At 47.1% G+C, this 16,138-nt stretch overlaps 1 protein-coding gene across 3 annotated transcripts; it reads left to right on the top strand.

Moving 5' to 3' along the window:
• The first annotated feature begins 1,508 nt into the window (after positions 1-1,508).
• Positions 1,509-15,866, top strand: LOC130454665 (zinc finger protein OZF-like). Of its 3 annotated transcripts, XM_056800328.1 has the most exons (5): positions 1,509-1,612; positions 4,059-4,110; positions 10,501-10,627; positions 12,015-12,110; positions 14,732-15,866. In XM_056800328.1, the coding sequence occupies exons 2-5, from the start codon at positions 4,078-4,080 to the stop codon at positions 15,838-15,840; spliced, it is 1,365 nt and encodes a 454-aa protein (XP_056656306.1). In that variant the 5' UTR covers positions 1,509-1,612; positions 4,059-4,077; the 3' UTR covers positions 15,841-15,866. The 3 variants fall into 3 exon arrangements, with proteins under 3 accessions (XP_056656306.1, XP_056656307.1, XP_056656308.1); XM_056800329.1 differs by lacking the exon at positions 12,015-12,110; XM_056800330.1 differs by lacking the exons at positions 1,509-1,612; positions 4,059-4,110; positions 12,015-12,110 and adding an exon at positions 7,937-10,041 and having other exon boundaries at positions 10,501-10,590.
• The last annotated feature ends 272 nt before the right edge of the window (positions 15,867-16,138 follow it).

Raw genomic sequence — 16,138 nt, 5'->3', positions numbered from 1 at the left:
CAGGTTTTTTGTAAATCCTCCTGATTGTTATTCTTAAAGCATAATGGTACTCTATTACCATCATATACTGCAACTTACTCAGCTATTCCCCAATTGATGACTATCCCCTCACTTTCCAATTCTTTGCCTCCACAAAAAGATTTGCTTTAAATATTTTTGTACGTATAGATCTTTTGGTTTTTATTTTCCCTTATCTCCTTTGAACATAGTTCTAGTAACAATGTTGCTTGATTAACTCTTGCTGCTGAGTTGTTAGAAATATATAGAAATGCTGATGATTGATGTGGCTTTATTTTGCATCTTGCCACTGTTAAAAGTTATTAATTATTCCTACTAGTTTAGTTGATTTTCTAGGATTCTCTTAGTATACTGTCATATCATCCATAAAGGGTGATAGTTTAGTTTCCTTCTTGCCTACTTTAATCCCTTCAATTTCTTTTTATTCTCTAATTGCTACTGCTAGCATTTCTAGTACTATATTATAATAGTAGTGGTGGTAATGGGCATCCCTGCTTCACTCCTGATCTTATTGGGAAGGCATTTAGCATCCCCATTGTAGATTATATTTGCCGAGATGGCTTCTCCCCTCCCCCTATGTCCTGGGACTCTGCAGCTTGGCAGGGTTGGCTGGGTCCAGAAAGACATGGGTAGGAGCGGAGCTGGAAGGCAGGCAGGGGTGCTAATTTCCTGCGAGGTACAATGTATCCCTGGAGCTGCTCTGATCTTTGACAGGGATCCGCTGTGGCTTCCGGCTTCCTCTTTGGGATCTTCTTTCTTGCTAAAATGTCCTGCCTGGAGGGGGTGTCCAGGGGGCCGGTAAAGATGCGGATGCACTTTTGCCACACCCTGTAAGAACCTGACCCAGTAGTCCTGCCTGCCAGTCTCTGGGCCCTAGACCCCTAAGCTCTTGCTCCCCTCCGCCCCCCACCCTTTGGGCAGCCTCTGCTTCGGTTACCCCAAGAACGCTCTATTCTGGTGTAGGGGTTAAAAATAGGAGCTTGACAAAGATAGGAGAGCAGTTTGACAAATTTTTGTTTTAATTGAGAAAACATTGTAAATACGGAAAGAGAGGAGAGACAGAGAGACAAAGAGAAAGACAGACAGAGACAGAGACAGAGACAGAGACAGGGAGATTTAAATGTCTACCCTAATACTACCTAAACCCTACCTAAATCTTATATCAGCCTATAAACTATCTAAAAACTGTCCTTTGAGAGTCTCACTAATACCTGTTCAGCCTCACTAAGCAGGCCGGACCTACACTATTTATCCCTCTATATTCTAACTCACTCACTAAACAGTACACAGATGCCTCTCCTACCACTCTCCAGCAGCCAAACCAACACTAGCCAGTGGAAGTGGCAGTGACAGTGGCCGTGGCAGAGGCAGTGCCATTGGCAGCGGCAGGGCAGCACACTACCCTCAGGAAACCCTTGAGAGAGAAGCACTTCCTGCTTGCCTTTATCTCTCCCAGTTGATGGTCCGTCTTACATCACTTCCTCTCTGGGAGCAGTTTCTATTTCCTTTTCCTGTGGGCTGGTCTCCATGGTAACAGAACCTCTGATCTTTGGGCCTGGCTCTCTGTCCGCTGAGCCAGCCAGCTCTTTTCCCAGTTAAGTTAGAGCGAGAGATTAAGAATCCCCTTTTACACTGACTAAACAGGCAATAATGCCCAGAGAGAAAGCAGAGAGTGAAGAGGGGTTCAGGACGGCTTCCGGGAGAAGGCGAGATTGTCGTTTGGAATGGAGGGAAGCTGGGGAGGGAGAGCCTGTCCGCTGTCCAAAAGGGATAGCCAGAGAAGGTGCTCCTGGCCAGGAGCTGGAGGTGCTGTTCATGAACCTCTCCAGGAGGCTTGTGTGGCCCGGGGCAGAGGATGTGGCGAGGAGGAGGGGGATGGGGTCATTAGGTTTGGGAGTGCCGAAAGGCATCATGGGGGATTTTGATGGGGGGGCATAGAAAAGTCACCACAGGGGCTGAATGGAGGCTGGCAGGAAGGGAAAAGAGAGGTGAGGAGGCCAGCAGAGCACCAGGAAGGTCCCACAGTGAGGGATGCAGGGCTGAGAGGAGGAGGAGGAAGGCCTTCTCCACTGGGAGGACTGCCCTCTGGCAAAGGAAGCCCCACCTGGGCCACTGAGGAGCACAGGGGAGAGTGCCAGGTCTGCAGTGGAGAGGGCCTGGGTTCCAATCTGATATATCTTTCCTGTGCTGTTGTTGGCTCACGCTTTCCTCTCTGAAATTTGAGCCTGGACTGGCACCCTGGAAGGGCTTCCTGGCCAGAGGATCTCCCCATGGAGCACTGGAAGGAACCCCCATGATCCCCCACCCCCAGCCCAGGGGGGGCCTTGAGCAGACACTTGAGGACTTCTGGGATAAGAGAGTTCCCAGGTGGTCCTCCTGCATCCCCTCCTCCATCCCTTCCCCTGAGAGCACAGCTTTGGCTTTACCTTGGCCTATTGTCCACGTTCAGGCCCAGTTCCTGGTTCTCCCCCCCCTTCCTTCTCCTCCCTTTCTCCATCCTTCTCCACCCCTCCCCCTCCTCCCCCCACCCACACTGACCCCCTTTCACCTGCCCAATTCTCCTAAGATGGTTCAACCCTGCCCAGAATCCCCAGATGGACCCTTGTTGTGGGCCTCACATTCCCTCCAACCCCCTCTGCATGGAGGCCTGCTCTCCCTCAGGAGCTCTCTGCTGTCCCCATCTCCCTCAGGCTGTATCCAGGCAGTCTGAGGGGAGGGGAGGACACAGAAAGGGGAGGGTCCCAAGGATGGTGGGGGAGGGGGACTCCCTCCTGCCCAGTCTGGTGGGTGTGGCCCAGGTGGATCCCAACCCTGGGGTGGAGTCTAGAGGTCAGGGAGAGGTCTAAGGGGAGACAGGGACCATTCCAGGGGTCCAGGGATTCCTGACCCCCAGCTCCTGCTTGGAGACTCCTCTGTGCTGTGCTCAGACTGGGCTTTCTGAGCTCTGCCTTCCTGCCCTCTAGCTCCCCCAGGAGCCAAAGCCCTTTCCTTTCCTGGCCCTTTTATTTGGCCCCCTGGCCCTTGGGCAGGACCCCATCAGGTCCCAGGCCTTGGGCTCCCTGGCTCCAGCTTCCTTTAGGGATTCCCATCCTCAGCTGTGCCAGAGGGTCCCAGGCACCCTCCCCAGCTCCTAGGGAGACCACAGCACCCCTTCATCTGTTTCCCCAGGCTCAGCCACCCGGGAACACTTGAGTCTCTCCGGGGTCCCTGCCCTCCTTGCAGCTCTGTGGTACCTTGTGCCTTCCCAGCCCCTCCCTTGGCTCCCCTTCCCCAGGCTTCCCTGTTCCCCCTTCTGGCAGAGCCCTCAGGCCCCTTCCCTGCCTGTGGGGTTTGGGCTCCCACCCTGAGCCCTGGGGGTTCTGCCTGGGCCCCTCCTATGTGGGATCCCAGGCCCTGCTACCTCTTGGGGGTCTGGGAAGATGGGAGAAGGGAGGGGACAGACCAGGAGGAACAGAGGGAGGGGGTTCAGCTGCCCCTTCAGACCCTCTTCACTTCCCAAGCTGCCCCCCCTCCTTGCTGGTAGCAAGCTCTCCCCTGAGGGCAGGCCCAGCCCTAGGTGACTCCTGTGGCCCTTCACCCCGAGGACATCTCTGTAGGACAGCCTGGGGTCTGGGAAAAGAAGGGAAAACCTGTGCCCTCTGAGTCCCTTCTCCCTCCCCAGCCCAGGGTGCAGAGGCCCCCAGGAGTGATGGGGCTGAGCCAGATCTGGAACTGGGAGGGAGATCCGGGCAGCTCTCTTCTCCTGTCCAACCAAGGGCCCACAGAGTGAACCCAAAGGCAGTGAGGAAGATGGGCTTTTCTACACGGGGAGAAAGAGGGCAGGAAGGGCCCAGGAGGGGGCTCCAGGCTGCTCAGAAGGGCAGAGAAGTCAGACATTCCCTGAGCCAAGGAAGGCCTATTGGGAAGAGCTGTGGCTGGAGCTCTGTTCAGGGGGCCATAAATGGGGGGGGGGGGGACAGGACCCTGGGAAGACGAGGCTGGGAAAGGATGGAGGAGCTTCCCCAGATGCACTCACTGGGGCTACTTTGCTGCCTCAACAGGGAGCCTCAAGTCCCAGGGATGGCCTTTGAGAGGGACAGACTCCCGGGCCAGGTAAGTGCATTCCAGCCCCAGACTGGGGCCTCATCAGCCAGGGAGGTCCTTCCCTGGCTGTGACACAGGATGGGCCAGGAAGCTTCTCCCTCCTTCCAGCTGGGCCATTTCTGTACCTACATCCCAGGCAGGAGGAACAACACTTCTGGGCTTTCTTCCCAGATTTGGGAGCGATTCCTTGGCCCTTGGAGCTACCCCCAACCACCGCCTCCCACTTTGTATTTCTCCCTGGGCACAAGTGAGCACCTTGGCTCTCTGCTTGCCTGCCACACTCGCACCCTCTACTTCTGCTGCTCTTCACCTGTTCCCTTTTGAGACTGGCCTGGTCTGTGCCATCCTCCTGGTGCTGCTCCCTGGCTTCTGCCTCAAGTCCTCGAGTCTTCCAGGGTCCCTCTGGCTCCTTCCTCTCTCCCACTTCTTATCCCAGCTCAGCCAGTGTGGAGAAACACCCTGTGTGTGCCTGGCACTGCTCAGCACAAAGGAAGGGAGAAGCCATCAGCCGCCCTCCCGGCCCCCCTCCCCCCCAGTCTGGCCTAGGAGTCTCTTCAGCAGCCCTGTCCAAACCAGTTCTGTGGGGGCCAGAGGGAGGGAGGCATTGTGGGAGGGAAGGCTTTCCGGGTTCTGGAGAGATCATTGGTTCCTGAGGGAAGGATTCAGCTGGGACTGGAAGGAAGCTCGGAGGCCAGAAGCAGGAGGGAGAACATTCCCTGCAGGGATACAGACAGTCCCTGGAGAGGCCCAGAATCAGACCAGAGAAGGTCTTGGCCAAGGATCAGCTAGGAGGCCAGTGTCCCTGGGTCAGAGGAGGAGGAGGGAGGTGTGAGGGGAAAGTAAGGCATGGAAGGTCATAAACCAGTGGAGCCTGTTGTAGGAATGGTCAGGGTTCTTGCCAGTGACAGCCAGAATCAGGCAGCTGGGGAGGCCCCCAGAGAGCTCCCCTGTGGCTTTTGTAACCACAGTGTGACACCCCCCCACTGGCCTTCTGCTACTGAGCTCCCTGACCCAGAGAGAGTCTGAGGAGTTTGGGGTGAGCTTTTTTCTCAGAAGAGGAGCTTTGAGTGTTCTTGAGTAGAGCTGTTTCTATCAGAGCCAGCAGCTGCTTACATTCCTTCTCTGTTCTGTAGAATTCCTCACTGGGCTAGTCCTTCCCTTGTTGAACAGGCTGAAGAGAAAGGGGCAAGTTTCTGGAAGGCCTAGAAGTTTTCTGTGCAAATAGGGTTAGGGAGGTCCTGAGGGAGACATCCTGGGCTTGTCACGAGGGCATCCGGCTCAGTGGTAAAGAACGGGATACAGACTTTCTGTTCCCCCCAAAATCTGCTTTCAGCCATCTGTGTAATAATGCTCTGGGATAGATGCTCTTATTCTCATCATTTCACAGTTGAAGGCACTGAGGCAAACAGAGGTTAAGGTTCTGTGCTGAAGTTTTTCTTTTTTTAAGTAATCAAACATTATTTTTTTTGATAATTGCCTCTATCTTGAGTTTGGATAATTGCCTCTATCTTGAGTTTGGCTAAGCATTTGTGTCCTTGAATTGCAAAGTAAAACACATCTGAGGCACCCTCTCACGCCTGCCAATTTGGACATTGTGCCATAAAAAGGACATGATCACTTCGGAGATGTATGAAAGCTGGGACACTCAAGCACTGTTGGTGGAGTTGTTGTCCATTGATTGATTGACCATTGGGGGCCATTTGGAACTCTGCCCAAAAGACTTTCAAACTGGGCATACCCTTTGATCAAGGCCTGTATACCAGAGAGATTCCCAACAGGGGAAAAGAACCTATTTACATGAAGATATTTATATAGCAGATCTTTTTGTGGTAGTAGAGAATTGGAATTGGAGGGACAGCCATTAATTGGGGAATGGCCGAACAAGTTGTGGTGAGTGATTATAGTGTAACCTGGTTGGGCTATGAGGAATGAGACAGGATCATTTCTGAGAAACCTGGGAAGGCTTCCATGAACTGATGCAAAGTATGAACAGAAGCAGGAGAACATTTTATAGGCTAACAGCAACACTGCGTGGTCAGAACTTGTGAACGCCTGAACTGTTCTCAGCAATTTAGTGTTATAACACAATCTGAAAGGACCCCTGATGAGAAAAACCATCTGCTTCCAGAGAGCGAACTGATGGACTCTAAATTCAGATCAAAACATGTTTCTCTTTTTTCCTTACTTTCATTTTCTTTGGTTTGAGATTTCTTCCACAAAATGATTAATAAGGAAAAATACTTTATGTGATTCTTCAGGTAAAGTCTAGATCAGATTGCTTGTTCTCTCAGGGAGCAAGAATGGAGGTACGGAGACCATTTGGAACTCAATTAAAAACATGAATGTTAGACTTTGTTTTTACCTGTAATTGGGGATAAAATAAACTAGTATTCTACACACATCTCCCTGTAGCTGTGAGATGTGTATGAGATGTTTCTCTTCTACCTTCTTATAGTGTGATCTTTAATATTAAGCTTGCATATCCTTAAACCACATCTAGTAGAGTATGGTATAGGCTTATGCCCTGAGTCTCATTTCCTCTCAGGCTGCATTCCAGTTTTCTTAAGTTTTTACCAAATAAGAAATTTTCTCTCAAATTGCTTGTTTGCCCCTTGACAGGAGTTATTTTCTTTAATCTGTTCAATTGCTTTATCTTCGTATTATCTTACCAATACCCCAGCTTTAGGATGACTACTGACTCGTGATCTGGTCTGAGCTCTGGCAGTGCTGTTCTCCAGTTATCCTGGCTTCTTTTTATCATTTTCCTTGATATGGTTGATCTTTTGTTTTTTTCCAAATGAATTTAGTTATGATTTTATCTAGCCCCTATTAGAGACCCTCTTCTTCATAGTATGAGGGGCAAATCACATTTTTTTTCTCCTGAGTTATATTTTTGGATTTGATACTCTCAGAATTCTGTTCAATCTGAAGTCACTTCTGTGAGGTTTCACTAGCAAAATTTATGTGGACTAAAGTGTGGAGCTCCCCCTCTCTGAGGAGAGATGCCGAGATTGACATGGCTGCTGTTTCCAGAAAATCTCTGTTCTCAGTATTCCCATAAAGCATAGTCTCAGTATTTCCTGTAGGTGTGTGAAGAAGCTGGGACAAGTGAACCTTGTGCCATCTATTGAGCTGATTCCCTCTTGGGAAGGAAGGGAGGGGTTTGGGGCAGCAAGGGGTGAATTGTGGAAACATTCTCCATCTTGTGACTCGGAGCTGGCTCCGTTCCTTCCATTCAGTTGTGTGCCTCATCCAAATTCTGCCTGATGAGGAAAGTTTATTCAATTGGGAGAATTGGGAGAAAACTGCATTGCATTATTTGAACATCATCCTGCCTAGCTGGGAAATTGGACCACCTGTACCTGCTGTTTAGAGATCCTCAGCTAAGACGTGAGCTTAGGTTGATCAGAAACACAGTCAAATCCCAAGACTGATGGACTTTTCTCCTAATTGTATGTCTCAGGTATTCAGTGGGTCTTATCTGCAAACTACATCCATATTGATCAATCAGTTATTGCTTCTTTGTTCTTTTGATTGTTTACAGATATTGAGATGGAGTGGTACCCCTTTTCAGGGAACTTCTTCTGTCCCTCTTCCCCATCCCTATTTGGCAAGTCCCTAATCTTTTCTTCAATCAGGAAGCAGATGACCCAACATTGGATTATTTCCTTTGCATTCATTTTTAATTTAATTTTCATTTAATTAATCTCTTTTATTTTTATTTCATTTTAATTTTTATTTTAAGTAAAATAAACAAAAATTAATAAATAAAATTAATAATTATTTTTATTTAATTTAATTCATCTCTTTTAAGGTAGATAAGTCTCTTTTCCCACTGATTTCGAGATCCAGCTCTAAGCCCAGGAAAGGGCCTGGTCCTTATTGGCTAGGTAGTTGGCGTACTTTGCTTTAAATTGATGTGCTCAGAAGAGCAGAACTTTGATTCCTCATGCATTTCATCTTTCACTTGTCACAGTTAACTTCTTTATTTTCTTCTACATTTGCCTGGACATCTGGTCCCGGAGTCAAAGCTATTCCAGTCCTCCAAGTGCCACACTGGACACACCCACACCCACAACACAAGTTGCAGCCTCCCTCCTCTGAGGACAACTAGACTGCAGGTACCAAGTCTCTCTAGCCTCAGTGTGAGGGCTCATCACCCTTTACCCATAACAACATTCATCTGAGGAACCCTCTTCTATGTCAATGTAGGGCCTCCTTCCTTTCTCCATCTTCTCAGACTTTGCCTTCTCCTCTCTACCTCCTCCCCATATGCTCTTCTCTTTCTGAGACAATAGAGTCCACCCCCTCAGACCTCCTTCTCTCAATCCTCTCTTCAGCCTTTGATGCTTCTGAACCACTCTTTCCTCTTTGATATTCTCTTCTCTCTAAGATTTTAGGACACAGCTCTCTCTCTCTCCTAGTTTAACTCCTACTTCTCTGACCTGTGATTCTCTGTATTCTCTGCTGACTCCTCCTCTAGATCTTGTAACTCTAGGGTTAGGATGAGGGAATTCCTCCAGCCCTGTCTTTGGCCCTCTACTCTTCTCCCTCCAGACTTCTTTACTTGGTGATCTCATTAGCTACCAGGGATGCAAGTACCATCTCTCTGCTGATGAATCCCAGATCTACATTTTCTGCCTTAATTTCTGTACTTAACTCTGGTCTTTCATCTCTTAATTTCCACCAGGGATTTCACACTAGATGACCAGTTGACATCTTGAGCTCAGTGTTTCCCAAACACATTGTTCTCTCTCACCTAGACAGAACCCCTACCTTCTCTATAGCTGTATCTTCCTCATCCCTCAGGTTCAAAACCAAGGAGCCCCCTTTGATGCCTCACTGTCTCTTACCCACATATCCAATATGGCACCAGGATCAGGCAGTTTCACCTTTTCAGCATCTCTCCAATACTCCCCCTTCTGTCCTGTGTCACTGCCATCATCCTGTGGAAGCCCACATCACCTTCCCTCCTGTACTATTAAGAGACAACCTGTTGCTGGGTCTGTCTTTCACAAGGCTCTCCCCAGTCCAAGGTCTCCTCCATTCTCCCACCAGAGTGATTTTCCTACAGTGCAGTTCTGATCATGTCACTCCCATACTCCGTAAACCCCAGTGGCTCCATATTCTTTCCAGGATCCAATACAAAACATTCCGTTTGGTGTTCAAAGCTCTCTTTCTCATCATATTTATTACTCCAGTCTGTATTCTTAGATCTAGGGAACCTGACCTCCTGGATTCCTTCAGCTGTAGACTTAAAAAAAATCCTTTGCTTTCTGTCTTAGAATTGATGGTAAGCATCTGTTGTGAGGCAGAAGATGGGTAGGCAATTGGGGATAAGTGGCTTACCCAGGGTCACATAGGAAGTGTCAGAGGTCATATTTGAAATCAGAACCTTCTGTCTCTAATTCTAGTTCTCTATTCATGGAGTCACCTAACTGGCCCAAAATGGAAAAGGTTTGTCCGTACCTTCCGTCTTAGCATCAGTTCTAAGATAGATGAGTGATGAGGGCTAGGTAATCAGAGTTAAGTGATTTACCCAGGATCACACAGCTAGGAAGTAACTGTGGTCACATTTGAACCCATGTCTTCCTGACTCCACATCTGGCACTCTATCCACCATGTGATCTGGCTGTGTCTAGTTCCAGGCATTTTCAATGGCTTTATCTCATGTCTGGAATGTTTTTCATCCACATTTCATATCACTTACCCCTTTTAACTTCCTGTTAAGTCCCAACTAAAGACTAAAATCTTTCTACAGGAAACCTTCCCTCATCCCTCTTAGTCAGAGTGACTTCATTCTTTCCATTCTTCCCTATTTCTCCTAGACAGAGCTCACATTGTGTCTGCATATTGTCTCCCTCCTCCACTGGACTATGAGCTCTTGGGGAGCAAGGATTGTCTTTTGCCTCTTTGGGAATCCTCAGAAGTGCAGAACAGGTGCTGAATGTAGAAGTAATGGAAATGAAAGTTTCTGGTCCTTGAGATGCCCTGGGTATCTCCCTTCTCTGACTCAGGCTCTGGCATGTTGATGACTCTCACATTATCACTGGCTGAACTGGAATGCAGCAACAGGGAAACAGACACGTGACTCTGACTCCTACATCCCACCATGGAGGCCCTTGGGATCCAAGCTGTAATGGAGGTCCCCAAATATTTCCCTTGACACAATAGAAACTTCTTGGCTTCCTTCAGGAGCATCATAGAGCTGCTTTTCTCAAACTTCCATTGGGCTCTTAAAGTCTCAGCTTCAAATGCTGGCTCTGATGCTGACAAACGGTGGGACCTTTGGGCCCCTCCCTTCTCTGTGGGTCAGTTTCTTCCTATAATTGACCAGAGCTGGAGTCTTTATTCTGATGTGCCTTTCAATCCTCTGTTCTCTCACTTGGGTTGCTCTAGGATGTGGTGACATTCAAGGATGTGGCTGTGGACTTCACTCAGGAGGAGTGGCACCTCTTGTCCCCTCCCCAGAAGGAGCTGTACAAGGAGGTAATGCTGGAGAATGCCTGGAACCTTCTCTCTGTGGGTAAGGAGACCCTCTCCCTGTTACCTGAATCTTCCATCCAAGGGGATATTGCCTTTAGCAACAGGCAGGGTTGGGAGCAGTTTTTAGCCATGAGGAAGGGACAAGGGCTGGTATGATGAGTCCCAGAGCCAGGGCCCTCCTGCTTCCTGGTTCTCCTGTAAAAGGACTTTGCAGTGTGTAACAGGACCTTCAGGTTCCCTTTGGTGCTTCTGAAGTCCAAGATCAAATGCCTGTTGGAGAATCTCAGACATGGACAGAGCTGATTCTGGCTTTCCTCTCCCTGGTCTGGAATTGGGTCTCCCAAACCCATCTGGGAAAACTGTTCAGGAGGATTTTCCTCCCACCATCTTCCTCTTTGAGGTGGATCTACTATTGGCTATCTTTTTCTCTTTAACCAGCATAATCTGGTAGCTCACAGTTTCTAGGTATCCCCAGGAGAGATTATTTGTCCTTAGCCTTCCTTCCTATTGCCCTAAGCTTCCAACAGATCCACTGAGAAAGGGAGGGAAGGGATGAAGCATTTATAATGACCTGCTCTTGACCTGGAGTTCTGCTAAGGGTTTTCTCTATAATATTATGTCACTTCTTCCTCACCTTCATCTTCCTAATTCAGTGACACAATTATTCCCATTTTACAGATGAGGAAATAGATTCAATTAAGCACCTTGTTCTGAGGTACCCACATAAGAGCTGTTTGTGATGAAATGTAAACTGAGACCTTCTTGCCTCTAATCCCAGGTCCCTCCTTTTCTAGCTGCCTCTCATTTCCAGATAAAAAAAAATGACCTGAAATCTAACATTCTGGTTCCAAATTGGTTCCCCAACCTTCTCCACCCCCCCAAATGCTATGGAGACTCTCTTCCAGGGCTCCCTGTACGTCTCCTGCAGTCCCTACTTGCCCTCCTCTGAGATTGTCAGGAAGAATGGACTGTTTGAGAGGCAGCATTGGGCCCAACCAGAATTGTATAGTTCCCCAGGAGAAAAGACTCCCTGAGAGAACAGTCCAGGAGCCTCAGAGAGATGTCAGGGAGGGAAGAGCACTCAGAGTGATGGGACAAAAGCCCAATCCCTTGAGGTCCTTGTGTCTGGAACTTCAGACTGACCCAGAACAATGACCCCTGGGAGTTTAGGTGTTTCTTCCAGAATGGACCAGAACAGCGTTGAGGGAGGAGGTTCTTGTTCATTCCAGTTCCTCCAGCAGGGTAACAGGCCCATTCTACCCTGGGCTCCTGCATTATAGACACTGAGGGGTGAGAACAGACTCTTGTGGGAACCCCCCTGGACAGAGTCTTTGAGAAGAGTCACTGGACTCCCCAACCTTTCCATAAAGATAACTTAGTGATGAGCTTCTCTCCATACTCCTTCCTGACTGGTCCCCCATGCCCAGGGTTTCCAGCTCCCCCAGAAGACATGATCTCTTATTTGGAGCAGAGGGAAGCCCCATGGATGCTGGGGCAAGAAGGCCTGAGGAGCTGCTGCCCAGGTGAGGGAGAGGAAAAGAAGCATGGGAGAGCCAGGGTGACCAGAGGCTTCTGGGTGCTCTGGTAAAGCTAGGGCTACATTTGGGGGCAGGAGGATCCAACTCAGAATTCTTTTTTGGAGTCTTTAGCAGGGACTCCCTTGGCAAGTCACTGAAACCTTGAGCTCCAGTTTCCCTCTTTGTAAGATGAGACTGTTGGACTCCATTTCCTATCTGTTCACTTCAGGGGATCAGTCTGTGACCCTCTAAAAAGTCAGTGTTTGAAACTGAAGGGCCTAGAAGTCTTCTACAGGTGCCAGAAGGGCTAAGATTATTCCCTTTGAGCTCTTTAGTATCCAGAAACACGTATGAGTGCTTATTCAGTGTTGGGTCCTGGGCTAAGTTTATGGGGGACATAAAGAGCTACAATGGATATCTCCTGGCCTCATGAAGCTCACCCTCTGCTGAAGCAGATAGCATCATACTGACAGTTCTGTAGAAGCCCTCTAGATCCCACCTCCAGGGCAGTCAATCATGAGAGGGAAGGCCCTGAAGAGCAGGAGCACTAGGGAGGTCTGATGGGGGGAGGTTACCTGGGGCTTCAAGGTACTGAGGATTCTGGGAGAAAGTAGAGCAGAGAAAATAAGGGAAAGGCACCAACACAACTCCTTACAAATGGCCATTTCTAGCAATCTAGCCCCAACCCTGAGGACAGACATTGGACAGTATCTCATGGGGATAAAGAGATCAAGTGAGAGTGTTTGGAGCATTGAGGACAAGTGGTTTATTGGTGCCCAGAGGAAGAGAGTCATTAGGTCATTAGTGTGGGAAAGGCTGAAGATGAGGGAATAATGGGGGCACGGCAGGGAGGAATAGATGGCCTTTGATGAGGGATTGAATGGGCTTCTTTGCCCATGGAAAGAGATTTTCTTAAGCTAGAAGGAGAGCTTTCCCTAAATCATCAGCCTAGGCCCTTTCCTGGTCTCTGGGCTCAGTCTTTGTCCTGTTATTGGGCAATCAGGAGACCATAGCACCTCACTTTAGGGAAATGAGAGCCTAGAGATAAACCCCTGGGATCTTAAGGATTGGGTCTGCTCTAGTTCCAATGGAGTTACTGTTGACAGCTGAGAAATAAGAATTAAAGACAGAAACATGGCTGAGGCCAGAGCATGTATTTGCCTTCTAGGAGAGAGACCAGAAGGCAAGGATCTTTGGAACTGACCTAATCCCTGGGCCCAGTCAGTAAACAGGTATTAAATAATAAATATGTTTTAGGAACCTTGCTAAGTCCTGAGCTTACAAAGGAAGAGAAACACCAGTTTGGGCTGTCCTGGAGCTCAGTCTAGAACTAAGGCATGGAGGTGGTTTAGAAAGAAGCAACAGATCCTGAATCTCACTCTGAAATGATCTAGGGAGAAAGGAATTTTGGGGAATGGAAATGTATTTAATTCAACAGGGGAATGAGGAACTAGAGGAGTGAAAGAGAATGACAGTTTAAGGAGAAAAGAAATTAAAGGAGGAAATAATCCAAATTCTAATGATAAAAATAAACACCACTATTTTCATATGGCCCCTAGTATGTGTCATACACTCTATAAATATTATCTTGTTAGATCATTATAGGAACCCTAGGAGTCACTTGATATTATGCCCATGTCATAGTTGAGGAGCCTGAGACCAACACAGCTCCTGTGACTTTCTCTGGCTTAAAAATCCTAGCAAGTTTCTGAGGTACAATGAGAATGCACCACAACCTGGATTGGGACTTTTAAGAAGAATATCATGAAAATGCCAGTAGCTATATAAGGTGGGAAATAGGAAGAAAATTGTACAGTCTTTCTTGCCCATTTCTTTACAAAAGGATCATGGATACAACTTACTGTATGAGACATATTTTTAAATATGGGAAATGCCATGTTTTTGTTTAAATTGTATTTAGAAGAATGATTTTATTTTAGTGAAAAGAGGCATTCAAAGAAAAGTAATGGCTGCCCTCAAGGATTAGGGAACAGAACAAAATATTTTATGCCTTGGATAAATGAAAAAAAAAGTGCTGAATTTCTTCATCTGATCTCATATACAGGAATAAAAAATGAGGTTGAAAGCAATCATGCAGGGAATTACATAATGTATACAGAGAAGGTAGATGATGAAATAGTAGGCATATTTAGTCTACATGCACCCAGTGGTGTCATACCTATGAAGGGAGGATTGAATGTATAGACAATGAAAATAAAAGCAAAAAGATTGAAAGTGAATTGTCTAGTACTGTAGACAGAGCATGCCCAGTCACAAGATTTGGTCTCAGCTACCAGGATTTCAGGTCAAGTCAATCATCCAGCCTTTCTGAGGTTATGGTCTGAGTTAGGAATGTAATAAAAGTTAGCCTGGCCAGTATCCCAGATTTGTTATGAAAAGCCAATGAGATCACATGGGAGGCTCTTTGTTATTTAAATTGTTCTTTAGCTTGAGGTAATGACATTTTCAAAGGATGGATTATACCCATTTAAATTGTAAGACTTTTCTTCTTACCTGAGGAAATAGGATATAAAGCGGTTTATGTTCTGACAGTTGAGGAAAGGGGATAGAGTTATATATGTGTATATGTCTCTCTATATGTATGTTTTACTGTTTGTTTCTTTTAGAAGGAGAGATCAGATATGAAATGAAAGCAAATCCAACAGAGAAGAGCCCTTCTGTGGAAGAAATGGACCTACAAAGATTCCTGAGTGATGGTCCCAATAACTTTGCTTTCAGACAATTTTGTGTTGCACCTCAAAATTCATCTCATATTGAACATCAAAGAAGGCACACTGAGGATAAATGTAGTGAAAGAAATCAATGCGGAAAGATATTCATGTATAGCTCTTCTTTTGCTCTACATCAGCAAGTCCACACTGGGGAGAAACCTTATGAATGCAAGCAATGTGGAAAGGCATTCAAAGAAAGGTCCCGTCTTGCTGTACATCAGAGAACACACACTGGTGAGAGACCTTATGAATGTAAGCAGTGTGGAAAGATGTTCAGTCAGAGTCACAATCTTATTACACATCAGAGAATTCACACTGGTGAGAGACCTTATGAATGCAAGCAATGTGGAAAGACATTCAGTCGGAGCTACAGTCTTGGTTTACATCAGAGAACGCACACTGGTGAGAAACCTTATGAATGCAAGCAATGTGGAAAGACATTCAGAGAAAGGTCCCATCTTGTTGCACATCAGAGAATCCACACTGGTGAGAAACCTTATGAATGCAAGCAGTGTGGAAAGACTTTCAGAGAAAGGTCCCATCTTGCTGTACATCAGAGAACACACACTGATGAGAAACCTTATGAATGCAAGCAGTGTGGAAAGACATTCAGAGAAAGGTCCCGTCTTGGTGTACATCAGAGAATCCACACTGGTGAGAAACCTTATGAATGTAAGCAATGTGGAAAGACATTCAGTAAGAGCCCCAATCTTATTACACATCAGAAAATCCACACTGGTGAGAGACCTTATGGATGCAAGCAGTGTGGAAAGCTATTCAAAGAAAGGTCCCATCTTGCTGTACATCAGAGAACACACACTGGTGAGAAACCTTATGAATGCAAGCAGTGTGGAAAGACTTTCAGTCAAAGCCCCAATCTTATTACACATCAGAGAATCCATACTGGTGAGAGACCTTATGAATGCAAGCAGTGTGGAAAGACATTCAGTCGGAGCTACAGTCTTGTTATACATCAGAGAATCCACACTTTTGAGGAACCTTAAGAATAAAAGCTATGTTGAAAGATGTTCATATGCAGCTTCAGTCTTCCTATTGTGTGAAGGAAATTTACCCTCTCCTCTTTCTGGGGCTGCATAGCTGGCATGAGTCTGAATTTGACTCAAGAGGTGAGGATTGTGTGATGGAAACTATTGAGAGAAGATAGAATAGCAGCAGGAAAAAGGCAGCAATAGAGTGGAGATATCATGAGATGGGGGCAGGGTGATGTCTCCTGTACTTCCTCCTGGACTTTCCCCCTGGGTGGCCAAGGCAAAATAGAAAGCCACAGTTGTTTCATGAGAT

The sequence above is a fragment of the Monodelphis domestica genome, chromosome 5 (assembly GCF_027887165.1).
Source record: "Monodelphis domestica isolate mMonDom1 chromosome 5, mMonDom1.pri, whole genome shotgun sequence".
NCBI lineage: Eukaryota > Metazoa > Chordata > Mammalia > Didelphimorphia > Didelphidae > Monodelphis > Monodelphis domestica.
This window is presented reverse-complemented; position numbering and strand designations above follow the sequence as displayed.

Coding starts and splice junctions, on each gene's coding strand:
- LOC130454665 (XM_056800328.1), top strand. CDS start 4,078: ATGGCCTTTGAGAGGGACAGACTCCCGGGCCAG. Junction 4,111..10,500: donor GGGACAGACTCCCGGGCCAG/GTAAGTGCATTC, acceptor GGGTTGCTCTAG/GATGTGGTGACATTCAAGGA. Junction 10,628..12,014: donor CTGGAACCTTCTCTCTGTGG/GTAAGGAGACCC, acceptor CCCCATGCCCAG/GGTTTCCAGCTCCCCCAGAA.